The sequence below is a fragment of the Haematobia irritans genome, chromosome 1 (genome assembly GCF_050003625.1).
Source record: "Haematobia irritans isolate KBUSLIRL chromosome 1, ASM5000362v1, whole genome shotgun sequence".
Lineage (NCBI taxonomy): Eukaryota > Metazoa > Arthropoda > Insecta > Diptera > Muscidae > Haematobia > Haematobia irritans.
This window is the reverse complement of record NC_134397.1, coordinates 248247879-248262584: the sequence shown is the minus strand read 5'-3', so window position 1 is coordinate 248262584 and position 14706 is coordinate 248247879. Positions and strand designations below refer to the sequence as shown.

Below are 14706 nucleotides of genomic sequence, written 5' to 3'. Positions count from 1 at the left end.
ATTGAAGCATAACGCAATTGCACGATGTCTTCTTATGCTCAATTCGACATGTATGACTATGACCGTCCGCCTGTCCATTTGTGTCAGTCTATCCTTTCGTTGTTTTGACTGTGGACTGTTTTCTTGCGTTTCTCGTTTTTTTTTTTGTTTTGAAGTGCGTTTGCATGGAATGCGATGATAGAATGGGGGACTACTGGTTTGTGTTCAATTCATTTGAAATCCAATCAAATTCATTCGATTGTTTTCAATTTCTTTCGATAAAACAACAACAACACCAACAAAAAAACTCTGTCCAGAAAAAAAATTAGAGTCCTGGAACCGTTTTTTTTTTGTGCTGGGTTTCGTATACAACATTGTTTTGTTTTATGACCGTATGCTATGGACTATCGCAAAAGACTTTTGTAGCTATTTTGAAGGCTTGGGTAATGGAGTTGCGACATCTATTGCTTTGGCTTGCTATCTTTTTCCAATTGCTTTGGCCATGGTTTAGTTTTGGGATTAATACTTTGGCCATATTTTCAAATTAAATCTTTGGAATTTTGTACGAATACTGGGAAGCATTAAGAGAAATTTTTGGAACCACAAACTGTTGGGGTTTGATTGAGCAATTCCAGGTGTCCCAAAAGGGGCAAACAGGAAGAATAAAAAAAACAAAACAAAAACAACATGTGATTCTATATTACGCTTTCACACGAACACTTTATAGATAAGAAGTTATCGATCGCGTACTAAAATAATGCGAACCATTACACTCAGGGTCGAAACTTGGAGAAAATCTTACCAAAAACTATCAAAAAATATTATTTTCCAAAAATGTATTTCTTCAGAAAGTTTTGTCAAAATTTTATTTCTACAGAAAATTTTGTCAAATTTTATTCTATAGAAAATTTTGTCAAAATTTTATATCTATAGAAAATTTTGTCAATATTTTATTTCTATAGAAAAATTTATTTCTAGAAAATTTTGTCAACAATTTATTTCTATAGAAGGTTAGGTTAGGTGGCAGCCCGATGTATCAGGCCCACTTATACTGTTCCGTCCATTGTGATACCACATTTGGTGAACTTCTCTCTTATCACTGAGTGCTGCCCGATTCCATGTTAAGCTCACTGACAAGGGACCTCCTTTTATAGCCGAGTCCGAACGGCGTTCCACATTGCAGTGAAACCATTTAGACAAGCTTTGAAACCCTCAGAAATGTCACCAGCATTCTATAGAAAATTTTGTCAAAATTTTATTTTTATAGAAAATTTTGTCAAAATTTTATTTCTATAGAAAATTTTACAAAAACTATCAGAAAATATTATTTTCCAAAAATGCATTTTTGTCAAAATTTTATTTCTATAGAAAATTTTGGCAAAATTTTATTCTATAGAAAATTTTGTCAAAATTTTATTTTTATAGAAAATTTTGTCAAAATTTTATTTCTGTAGAAAATTTTGTCAACATTTTATTTCTATAGAAAATTTTGTCAAAATTTTATTTTTATAGAAAATTTTGTCAAAATTTTATTTCTATAGAAATAAAATTTTGCCAAATTTTATTTCTATAGAAAATTTTGTCAAAATTTTATTTCTATAGAAAATTTTGTCAAAATTTTATTTCTATAGAAAATTTTGTCAAATTGTATGTCTATAGAAAATTTTGTCAAAATTTTATTTCTATAGAAAATTTTGTCAAAATTTTATTTTTATAGAAAGTTTTGTCAAAATTTTGTTTCTATAGAAAATTTTGTCAAAATTCTATTTCTATAGAAAATTGTGTCAAAATTTTTTTCTATAGAAAATTTTGTCAATATTTTATTTCTATAGAAAATTTTGTCAAAATTTTATCTTATAGAAAATTTTGTCAAAATTTCTATAAAAAATGTTGTCAAGATTTTATTTCCATAGGAATTTTTGTCAAGATTTAATTTTTATAGAAAATTTTGTCAAAATTTTATTTTTATAGAAAATTTTGTCAAAATTTTATTACTGTAAAAAATTTTGTCAAAATTGTATTTCTATAGAAACAAAATTTTGTCAAAATGTTATTTCTATAGCAAATTTTGTCAAAATTTTATTTCTATAGAAAATTTTGTTAAAATTTCCATAGAAAATTTTGTCAAGATTTTATTTTTACAGAAAATTTTGTCAAAATTTTATTTTTATAGAAAATTTTGTCAAAACTTTATTTTTATAGAAAATTTTGTCAAAATTTTATTTCTGTAAAAAATTTTTTTCAAAATTTTATTTCTATAGAAAATTTGGTCAAAATTTTATTCCTATAGAAAATTTTGTCAATATTTCATTGCTATAGAAAATTTGGTCAAGATTTTATTTTTATAGAAAATTTTGTCAAAATTTTATTTCTATAGAAAATTTTGTCAAGATTTTATTTCCATAGAAAATTGTCAAAATTTTATATATATAGAAAATTTTGTCAAAATTTTATATATATAGAAAATTTTGTCAAAATTTTATTTCTATAGCAAATTTTGTCAAAATTTTATTTCTATAGAAAATTTTGTCAATATTTTATTGCTATAGAAAATTTTATCAAAATTTTATTTTTATAGAAAATTTTGTCAACATTTTATTTCTATAGAAAATTTTGTCAAAATTTTATTTCTATATAAAATTTTGTCAAAATTTTATTTCCATAGAAAATTGTCAAAATTTTATATATATAGAAAATTTTGTCAAAATTTTATTTCTATAGCAAATTTTGTCAAAATTTTATTTTTTGTAGAAAATTTTGTCAATATTTTATTTCTATAGAAAATTTTATCAACATTTTATTTTTATAGAAAATTTTGTCAACATTTTATTTCTATAGAAAATTTTGTCAAAATTTTATTTTTATATAAAATTTTGTTAAAATTTTATTTCTATAGAAAATTTTGTCAAGATTTTTTTTCTATAGAAATTTTTCTCAACATTTTATTTCTATAGAAAATTTTGTCAAAATTTTATTTCTATAGAAAATTTTGTCAAAATTTTATTTTTATAGAAACGTTTTTTTAAATTTTATTTCTATAGAAAATTTTGTCAAAATTTAATTTTTTGGTCAACATTTTATTTCTATAGAAAATTTTATTTATATAGAAAATTTTGTCAAAGTTTTATTTCTATAGAACATTTTGTCAAAGCTTTATTTCTATATAAAATTTTGTCAAAATTTTATTTCTATAGAAAATTTTGTCAAAGTTTTATTTCTATAGAAAATTTTGTCAAAGTTTTATTTCTATGAAAAATCTTGTCAAGATTTGATTTCCATAGAAAATTTTGTCAAGATTTTATTTTTATAGAAAATTTTGTCAAAATTTTATTTTTATAGAAAATTTTGTCAAAATTTTATTTCTATAGAAAATTTTCTCAAAATTTTATTTTTATAGAAAATTTTGTCAAAATTTTATTTTTATAAAAAGTTTTGTCAAAATTATATTTCTATAGAAAATTTTGTAAAAATTATATTTATATAGAAAACTTTGTCAAAATTTTATTTCTCTAGAAAATTTTGTTAAAATTTTTGTTTCTATAAAAAAGTTTGTCAAAATTTTATTTCTATAGAAAATTTTGTCAAATGATATGTTCGTCACGAGCACTGTCGTCCGGAATAACTGATAGTCTGTAAAGGACATTAATTTAGCTTTGCAGACTTTTCTTTCGATATGTATCTCTATATGCATTCCCTATACCATAAACAAATTCGGGAAAAGAAAGTTTCATCTCTTTAATTTTTTATATCGTCTCATTGGGAGATGTTGCATGAAAAAGAGTATATGTGTGGTCTGGCCGTAACTTAGCTTCAATTGAATTTCCTTAGGTTCTTTACGATTGTTTGTTTGTGTGTGTGTAATAGAGAGTGAGTGAGTGCCAGTGTGTGAGTGTCATTTTGTGATTCTTTTGATCGACGAATGCTCATTCTATGCCATGGCAATTCATTTTCATTCTATTCTATTCGAATCTATTCTCGTCATTGATTTTAGATTTTCATTTTTTTCAACTCTCTCTCTCTTCTACTCCCTCTCTCTCTCTATGTCTTTGCATGGTGGCCATATGGACAGATACGTCATTGAATCGCCACGCTGGTTGATTAGCAAGAAACGCTTTGGTGATGCGATTAGGCAATTTAAGAAAATTGCCGCCATCAATGGACATCAATTTGACATGAGTGAAAAAGAGTTGGCTGCCATCTACAAAAGCAGTGACGAGGAGGTAACGTACGGCATAGCATCCTTATTTTCTGGTTGGCGTTTAGCAAGGAATACCTGCATCATGGGTTTCAGTTGGTGAGTATGTGAAAAAAAATCAAATCAAAAGGCATGAGCCACTAATAAATTCCTTTTGTTTATATGAAATTTTTTTGTTTTTTTTAATCGAACGTTGAAGAAAGACATTGGGTAAATTTTAAGAAAATGTAATTCCATGACATTCGATTTAAAATGGATTAAAAGAGGGAATATTTTTTTACAAACCTAAAACATTTTCATCTATAGTTTCCAGACATTGTCGATTTTAAATATTTATTATAGATCACAGGGTAAATGGCAAAGTTTTAATGTGACAATTTTTGCTAACATCTTGCTCCCTTTAGAAAATTATAACATAAAAATTTCGGACTATACAGATGCTCTATATTAATACTCACAGTCAAGGAAAATTACCAGGTATAATTGGAAGAATACGAGGGCGATTCCGCTACACCAGAAAAAAAATCGAGCAAAGCCAAATTGGGGGATGGGTTGCAACTAAAAGCAACTATTAGACTTATTACGCCATCTAGTAGTGTAGTCAAGTCATATATCCAGTCAGTGTTGCCAGTATTTTCTGGCTCTTGTCCCCAAATTAGGACGCAAATAGTGGCGTCCTTTTTTTGTCAACATTTTATTTCTAAAGAAAATGTTGTCAAAATTTTATTTCTATAGAAAATTTTGTCAAATTTTAATTTTTACCGACATTTTTGTCAAGATTGTATTTCCAAAGAAAACTTTGTCAAAATTTTATTTCTATAGAAAATTTTGTCTAAATTTTTCTTTCTATAAACAATTTTGTCTAAATTTCTCTTTCTATAGAAAATTTTGTCAAAATTTGATTTCTAGAGAAAATTTTGTCAAAATTTTATTTCTAGAGAAAATGTTGTCAAATTTTTCTTTCTCTGGAAAATTTTATCAACATTTTATTTCTATAGAAAATTTTGTCAAAATTTTATTTCTATAGAAAATTTTTTCAAAATTTTATTTCTAGAGAAAATGTTGTCAAAATTTTATTTCTACAGAAAATTTTGTCAAATTTTTCTTTCTATAGAAAATTTTATTTCTATAGAAAATTTTGCCAAAATTTTATTTCTAGAGAAAATTTTGTTATATTTTTCTTTTTATAGAAAATTTTATCAACATTTTATTATAGAAAATTTGGTCAAAAATTTATTCCTAGAGAAAATTTTCAAAAATTTTATTTCTATAGAAAATTTTGTCTAAATTTTATTTCTAGAGTAAAATTTTGTCTAAATTTTATTTCTGTAGAAAATTTTATCAAAATTTTATTTCTATAGAAAATTTTGTCAAAAATTTTAATTCTATAGAAAATTTCGTCAAATTTTTATTTCTAGAGAAAATTTTGTCAACATTTTATTCCTAGAGATAATTGTCTCAAAATTTTACTTCTATAGAAAATTTTTCCAAAATTTTATTTCTATAAAAAATTTTGCCAACATTTTATTTCTAGAGAAAATTTTGTTAAAATTTTATTTCTAGAGAAAATTTTGTTAAAATTTTATTTCTAAAAAAAATTTTGTCAAATTTTTCTTTCTATAGAAAATTTTATCAACATTTTATTTCTATAGAAAATGTTGTCAAAAATTTTATTTCTATAGAAAATGTTGTCAACAATTTTATTTTTATAGGAAATTTGGTCAAAAATTTATTCCTAGAGAAAATTTTCTCAAAATTTTATTTCTATAGAAAATTTGGTCAACATTTTATTTCTAGAGAAAATTTTGTCAAATTTTTCTTTCTATAGAAAATTTTATTAATATTTTCTTTTTACAGAAAATTTTGTCAAAATTTTATTTCTATAGAAAATTTGGTCAAAAATTTTTTTCTGTAGAAAATTTTATCAAAATATTATTTCTAGAGAAAATTTTGCCTAAATTTTATTTCTTTAGAAAATGTTTGTCAAAAATTTGTTTTTATTTATCTACAGAAAATTTATGAAGTAACATACCGTGAATGAAGTACCATATAAAACTAAAAACAAAAAATATTTAAAATTGGCGAGTTGGCAAACAAAATTTTATTTTCTTTAAAATTCAGTCTTGACAATAATCTTCCAATGGAATTTTTGTTGAAATTTAGTGAAAAGTACTTTTTTGCTCAAAGAAATACCTTTTTTTACTTTCTTAAAAATTGTATTTTTTATACCTGATTTCTAGTTGTAAAATACGGAAAACACTGACCAGTGGGAGAGAACATTATACACAATTTTTTGGTGATAAAAAAATATAGATTTTGGTGTCTGCTAGAAGGACCTCGATGTTTATATCGCCAAGGATGATATGGTTGCTAGGGAGATTTCAGGCTGAAACTTTAGTAGGGTCCAACAAAGCATGCAAGTTGAAATTACAATTTTTTACTCCTAGTTCCTTATCACGAAAACTCCCATACACCAGGTTTGATAAATTTTATACTTTAGTACCATTTTCTGTATTGTTTCCAATGAAAAAACAAGTAAATATGGCCGAAAAAGCGGTCAGGCCGAGGGGTGGGGGAATATTTTCATGGGGCGCATATACATTATAAAGCGTCGCCTCACATTTGTTGCTCTGCTTCATTTGGGTTTTGTGGCTCATTTTCTTAGGGTCCATGTTCAGACCCCAAACATTTTAATAGAAAATAAACCCCAATTTCCGTTTTGGGATTGCAATTAATTTCTGTTGGGGCCTCTTTTCGCTTTCTGGGATTTAACAATGGTGGTAACAGCAAACAAATTTGGTGTTGTTGTTTTCCATATAATTTTTTGGGATCATATTTCATATAGGTTTGGGGCTAATTTTCATAGCGCCTTTTGTTCTGATATTCTTTTTCATTAATTTTCTATAAGGTATAAAATGTTGACAACATTTTCTATAGGAATAAAAGTTTGGCAAAATTTTCTATAGAATTAAAAAAGATTCTTAGAACTAAAATTTTTAAAAATAAGACTTTTTTGTTTGGTAGGTTTTTGGTAACATGTTCTCCAAATTTTGGTAGATTAGTTTTGGCTCGAGTGGTATTCGTGTTCTCAAAATTTTATTTTGGGGTCGATTTTCATTATATTTCGTGTGAGCTCAGTTTTATTTGGCTCATATTCATTAAGAGGTTCTATGTGGAGATGAGTCCTTTTTTATTACAGTTACATTTTTTGGGGCTTACTTTCATAGGTCTCATATTAATTATGAAGCGTCGCTCGATTTTGGGGTTTTGGGGCTCATTTTCCAGGGGCCTATTTTCATACTTTTGCTTGTGGTTCCATGTGGAAATTAGTCATAATTTTGTTGATTGAGGTTGATTTTCATGCTTCAATTAGGTTAGGTTAGGTTAGGTGGCAGCCCGATGTATCAGGCTCACTTAGACTATTCAGTCCATTGTGATACCACATTGGTGAACTTCTCTCTTATCACTGAGTGCTGCCCGATTCCATATTAAGCTCAATGACAAGGGACCTCCTTTTTATAGCCGAGTCCGAACGGCGTTCCAAATTGCACTGAAACCACTTAGAGAAGCTTTGAAACCCTCAGAAATGTCACCAGCATTACTGAGGTGGGATAATCCACCGTTGAAAAACTTTTTGGTGTTCGGTCGAAGCAGGAATCGAACCCACGACCTTGGGTATGCAAGGCGGGCATGCTAACCATTGCACCACGGTGGTTCCCTTCTTCAGTTATATTTCATTGGGGTACATTTTCATTGGCTTCATATTAATTGTGAAGCGTCGTTCCACATTTGGGGCCCTGTTTCATTTGAGATTTTAGTTTCATATTTTTTCTGTGATGCCATGTGAAAATTAGTCCTTATTTGTTTTTTGGGAGTGATTTTCATGTTTCAGTTACATTTTATTGGGGCTTAGTTTCATGGGCCTCATTTTAACTATCAAACGTTGCCCTTTTGGGGCCCTGTTTCATTTGGGCTTTGAGCCTCTTTTCATATTTTTGACAAGAATATGTTTTTATGTGTTCTCCGTTATGCTCATTCCGAAAAATATATTTTTTTCAGGTGCGTTGTAGCTGTTTCATACTTTACATTGGTGCTGTTCAGTTCTCGAATGAATGGAAATCCTTTCTTGAATTTTCTTATGCAGAGTATTGTGGAAATTCCAGCATACATGCTGGGAAAATATATTGGTAGGTATCAAAAATCACAAGAAACTTTGCGTTAGGAGACAAAAAAGAACAAACTAAAAATATTAAAATTGAGCCAACAAAATTATTTCATTACACAGAAAAAAATATCACCAAAAAATTTCCAATTAAAAAGTTGACTGAAGTTGAAAAAATTTGCAATTTTTAAATTAGTTGATACAATAAACTTTTTAATCAAGATAGAAACATTAAGTTAATCAAGTCAAGTGATTGAATTTTTTTAAATTTTTATTTAATTTATAAATAAATTTAATTAAAATTTTTAATTTTAATGAACCTCAGAAGACTAGGTCAGTTTAAAAAATGATGGAATTTTTTTTAATTTTTAATAAAAAATGTATATCAAACACTCACTGTTTATTCAAATTAAAAATACCAAGTCGGTTAAGAAAATTAATGAAAATACACATAAAAATATTTCACGAAAAAAAATTTTGCAATTAAAGTTTTAATTGAGTTTTAAAATAAACAAGTACATACGGCCGCAAGTTCGGCCAGGCCGAATCTTATGTACCCACCACCATGGATTGCGTAGAAACTTCTACGAAAGACTGTGATTTAGTCCATACATGGTATATATTAGACAAAAAAGTTATGTATAGTTAAGTCTACAAATAATTACGAATCGATATGGACTTTTTGTACGTAGAGAGCCAGAATTGAAATATGGGGGTCGCTTATATGGGGGCTATATACAATTATGAACTTGATATGGACCAATTTTTGTGTGATTGGGGATCGATTTATCTGAGGGCCATATATAACTATAGACCGATATGGACCTAGTTAGGCATGGTTGTTAACGACCATATACTAGCACAATGTACCAAATTTCAACACACTCGGATGAAATTTGCTTCTCCAAGAGGTTCCAAAACCAAATCACGGGATCGGTTTATATGGGGCTATGTACGATTATGGACTGATATGGACCACTTTTGGCATGGTTGTTAAATATCATATACTACCACTACGTACCAAATTTCAAGCAGATCGGATGAATTTTGCCCCTCCAAAAGGCACCGGAGGTCAAATCTGGGGATCGGTTTATATGGGAGCTATATATAATTATGGACTGATAGGAACCAATTCCTGCATGGTTGTTGGATACCATATACTAACATCACGTACCAAATTTCAACCGAATGGCAAGAACTTTGCTCTTCCAAGGGGCTCTGGAGGTCAAATCTGGGGATCGGTTTATATGGGGCCTATATATAATTATGGACCGATATCGACCATTTTTTGCATGGGAGTTTGAGGCCATATATTAACATCACATACCAAATTTCAACTGAATCAGATGAATTTTGGTCTTCCAAGAGGTTCCGGAGGTCAAATCTGGTGATCTGTTTATATGGGGGCTATATATAATTATAAACCGATGTGGACCAATTTTTGCATGGTTGCTAAAGACCATATACTAACATCCCGTACAAAATTTCAGCCGGATCGGATGAAATTTGCTTCTCTTAGCGGCCTCGCAAGCCAAATCGGGGGATCGGTTTATATGGGGACTATATATAATTATGGACCGATGTCGACCAATTTTTGTATGGTTGATAGAGACCATATACTAACACCATGTAGCAAATTTTAGCCGGATCGGATGAAATTTGCTTCTCTTAGCGGCCTCGCAAGCCAAATCGGGGGATCGGTTTATATGGGGGCTATATATAATTATAGACCGATGTGGACCAATTTTTGCATGATTGTTAGATACCATATACTGACACCATGTACCAAATTTCAGCCGGATCGGATGAAATATGCTTCTCTTAGAGGCTCCACAAGCCAAATCTGGGGATCGGTTTATATGGGGGCAATATATAATTAAGGACCGATATGGACCAATTTTTGCATGGTTGTTAGAGACCTACTAACACCATGTACAAAATTTCAGCCGGATCGGATAAAATTTGCTTCTCTTAGAGGCTCCGCAAGCCAAATCTGGGGATGGGTTTATATGGGGGCTATATATAATTATGGACCCATATGGAACAATTTTTGCATGGTTGTTGGAGACCATATACCAACACCATGTACCAAATTTCAGCCGGATCGGATGAAATATGCTTCTGTTAGAGGCTCCACAAGCCAAATCTGAGGGTCCCTTTATATGGGGGCTATACGTAAAAGTGGACCGATATGGCCCATTTTCAATACCATCCGACCTACATCGATAACAACTACTTGTGCCAAGTTTCAAGTCGATAGCTTGTTTCGTTCGGAAGTTAGCGTGATTTCAACAGACGGACGGACGGACGGACGGACGGACGGACATGCTTAGATCGACTCAGAATTTCACCACGACCCAGAATATATATACTTTATGGGGTCTTAGAGCAATATTTCGATGTGTTACAAACGGAATGACAAAGTTAATATACCCCCATCCTATGATGGAGGGTATAAAAAATTGCAACAATAACGAAACATTTCATTGTATTTATGAAATTGTTTTGTTGGCTTTATTTGAATGACAAATTACTATAACCAAGATTTTTCCACGAGTGTAATAAAAATCTAAACATCCCTACAGGTGACAAATTTGGCCGACGTTTCACCAATAGCTCCTCATTCTTTGTCTCATTTTTGGCATGTATACCATTGATTATATTGGCAACAGGTAAATTTAGAATATTCAAAAAATAAAAATTAAAAAAAAAAAATAATTTAAAATTTTTTTTTATTTTCCTAATTTTCTAGAGGAAAAATATGAAATAATTGTCATGGGTTTGGCTGCATTCATCAAATTTTTAAATGCTGTCACATTCTTCACTGCCAGCTTACAGGGTATGGAAATTTATCCCACATGTATGCGTCAGACGGGCATTGCCCTTGGCACCATCCTGGCCAATGCTGTTGGTATTTTGGCACCATATCTGGTCTATTTAGGCACCACGGTAGACATCCGCAGTCCTTATTATATTCTGGGAGCGTTGTTCTTCTTTGGCGCGGTGGGAGCTTTATTCTTACCCGAAACCTTACATAAGAAGTTACCCGATACCATGGAAGAGGCTCGTAACTTTGGCAGACATGATGTAAGTGATGATGATGGTGATGATGAGTGTATTTTTTTGTTGCGGTTTTGGAGAATGAATTTTGGCATAACAACGCTTGCCGGCTTAGCTAGCATTTGGCATAGCTTAATATAGAGGAGTTTTGCTAGGGATATTTTTTTTTATGATATAAAGAAATTCTTTATCTTTTGTAAAAATTTTGTATCTTATTAAGAATGTATTTTCTTTTCTTTTTTTTATAGAAATTCTTCAGTTTACCTAAGGCTCCAGCACCCACACCTGCCAAAACGGATGAAACAACAGAGAAATTAAATAAAGCCGAATATGCCCCATAAGGCATAGAGTTTTCATTGTTTATGCCATCATTTTGGCTTTGTGATTTTTTTAGGCTAAATTTCTTCTTTTCCTTCTTCAGTATTTGATGATTTCAATGGAAGCGGATGGATATTCTTTTCGCTTCCTTAGTTCCTTTGTCCATGTAGAAAACAATCGAAAACAAAACGAGGGTGACAATGTGATGTATGTACTTTAAGATATTTCTATTTAATTTTAGTTCAATTATTTTTTTTCAAATTACTTTCTATGTACGATTGTATATAATTTTACAGATATTTGAATTTTGTATATAGATCTATTTGTATGTGAATTTAATTTAAATTAATTAAATAAGAAATATTTTAATTAAATTGGAATAAGATTATTTTTAAATGCAAATTTTGTTGTATTTGTTTTTGGTTCTCTAACGGGGTTCACATTGAGAAAAAATGACACAGAAAAGTACACGCAGAGAAGGAATATGATCACCTCAAACATGTTTCAATAGCAAAATGTTATTTTTGTATGGTGACCATGTAACATGTTTGCCACTAAAATGTTATATTCTCGTCAAATATAACCTGCTTGCCGAAATCAGATACACGATTTCCGAGAAAATAACATGGTTGCGAGAACCATGTTACAAGGTCACCACCCAAAAATAATATTTTGATCTTAAAACATGTTTGAGGTGATCATCTTCCTTCTCTGGGTGTATTAATTGCAATATTGTTAGTTTTTTTTAATCATTGTTGTTGTTTTTTTGATTTCAGCTTAAAACCATGCATTGACTAAACTACAAGTGAAAATTCTTTAAAAACCAACAGAGGAAAAGAATGTTTGTCAAATTTATTTGGGCAAAGCCCTACATCCAGAAAAAAGGGGTTTTTAATGCCAACTGAACTTTATTTTAGTTCATGAAGATTAGTTGAATTTAGTTAAATTTTGCACAATATGAGTAAATGGTCCCTTAATTGTTTGCAAACTTTAATGACGTGAACTAAAAATAAGAAAAAAAGTTGTATACAAATATAGTGCACAATTTTACTAAAAAATAAATTAGTTCATATTTTCCTAAAATGACAGAAGTTTGCTTAAATTGAGTTCATAAGTCTCTCAAATGAGTAAAGTAACTTGCACCTGTCTTAAACTTCGTACAGCGCTAAAGACATTTGAACAATTTTTAAATCCAATTTTTTGTTTCAACATATGAAATTTTCTTAAATTAGAGAAAAAAATTAATTATTTTAAATAAAATTTCTTCAATATGACAAAAATTATAAACTTATTTGTAACATGTTGCAATTAGCAAACTATTTTAGTTAAAATTATCTAAAATAAACCTACATTTTCTTCAATGGTGGGTTCACGTTTTTTTGGGTGTATAGACTGCAAAATGGTTGGATGGACGCACGATTCGGAATTACCACATTCTTCATCAGCATCCTCTACTTGCAGCAAAACTATCAACCAATTATCGGAATAAATTCAGGCAGTTCATTAAACCCAACAATGAACCACACTTGAACCTTTCGAAAAAACGTTTTACATGATAGCCGGCTTATGCCGGACTGAATAGTCTAAGTGAGCCTGATACATCGGGCTGCCACCTAACCTAGCCTAATCTTGTCTAAATTTTATTTCTATACAAAATTTTGTCAAAATTTAATTTCTATACAAAATTTTGTCAAAATTTAATTTCTATAGAAAATTTTGTCAACATTTTATATCTACACACAAAAAATTTTTTTTTCTGATTCAATCACCAAATTAATTGATCCAATTAATTTTTTAATTGAAATGTCTTCAATCACGAAAATGATAGTATCAATCACAGTTTTAATTGGGCATAGAAAAAATTCTTGATTGAAAAATTAATTGATTTTTTTCAGCAAATTTCAATTAATTTTTTAATTGATTCAATTAAAAATTTAATTGATGTTGATTGTAAAACTCAAATAATTTATTAATTAAAAAAGGTAACTATATTTAATTACTTTCTGAATTGGCTTAAAGTTTTTATTTGGATTAACAAATGATTGGTTGAAATACATTTTTCATTAAAACTTAAAAAAAAAAATCAGCACTTTTTATACCCACCACCATAGAATGGTGACGAGGGTATAATAAGTTTGTCATTCCGTTTGTAACACATCGAAATATCGATTTCCGACTATATAAAGTATATATATTCTTGATCAGGGAGAAATTCTAAGACGATATAACGATGTCCGTCTGTCTGTCTGTCTGTCTGTCTGTCTGTCTGTTGTAATCACGCTACAGTCTTCAATAATGAAGCAATCGTGCTGAAATTTTGCACAAACTCGTATTTTGTCTGCAGGCAGGTCAAGTTCGAAGATGGGCTATATCGGTCCAGGTTTTGATATAGTCCCCATATAAACCGACCTCCCGATTTGGGGTCTTGGGCTTATAGAAATCGTAGTTTTTTTCCAATTTGCCTGAAATTTGAAATCTAGAGGTATTTTACGACCATAAAGAGGTGTGCCAAAAATGGTGAGTATCGGTCCATGATTTGGTATAGTCCCCATATAGACCGATCTCCCGATTTTACTTCTTGGGCTTATAGAAACCGCAGTTTTTATTAAATTTACCTGAAATTGGAAATCTAGAGGTATTGTAGGACCACAAATACGTGTGCCAAAAATTGTGAGTATCCGTCCTTATTTGGTATAGCCCCCATATAGAGCGATCTCCCGATTTGGGGTCTTGGGCTTATAAAGGGTGATTCTTTTGAGGTTAGGATTTTCATGCATTAGTATTTGACAGATCACGTGGGATTTCAGACATGGTGTCAAAGAGAAAGATGCTCAGTATGCTTTGACAGTGGCAGAAAATCCGCTTTTTTATCGACAAATTTTGTTCAGCGATGAGGCTCATTTCTGGTTGAATGGCTACGTAAATAAGCAAAATTGCCGCATTTGGAGTGAAGAGCAACCAGAAGCCGTTCAAGAACTGCCCATGCATCCCG

At 29.8% G+C, this 14706-nt stretch overlaps 1 protein-coding gene across 3 annotated transcripts in view; it reads left to right on the top strand.

The window, feature by feature from the left end:
* LOC142219677 (carcinine transporter-like) overlaps window positions 1-12116 on the top strand; it is a 105078-nt gene extending 92962 nt beyond the window's left edge. For all 3 annotated transcript variants that reach the window (XM_075288563.1, XM_075288567.1, XM_075288559.1), the window contains exons 7-11: window positions 4049-4273; window positions 8234-8361; window positions 10922-11008; window positions 11089-11423; window positions 11645-12116. In XM_075288563.1, the coding sequence (XP_075144678.1) occupies window positions 4049-4273; window positions 8234-8361; window positions 10922-11008; window positions 11089-11423; window positions 11645-11737 (868 nt within the window). In that variant the 3' untranslated portion in view covers window positions 11738-12116. The remainder of the gene's footprint in view (window positions 1-4048; window positions 4274-8233; window positions 8362-10921; window positions 11009-11088; window positions 11424-11644) is intronic.
* The last annotated feature ends 2590 nt before the right edge of the window (window positions 12117-14706 follow it).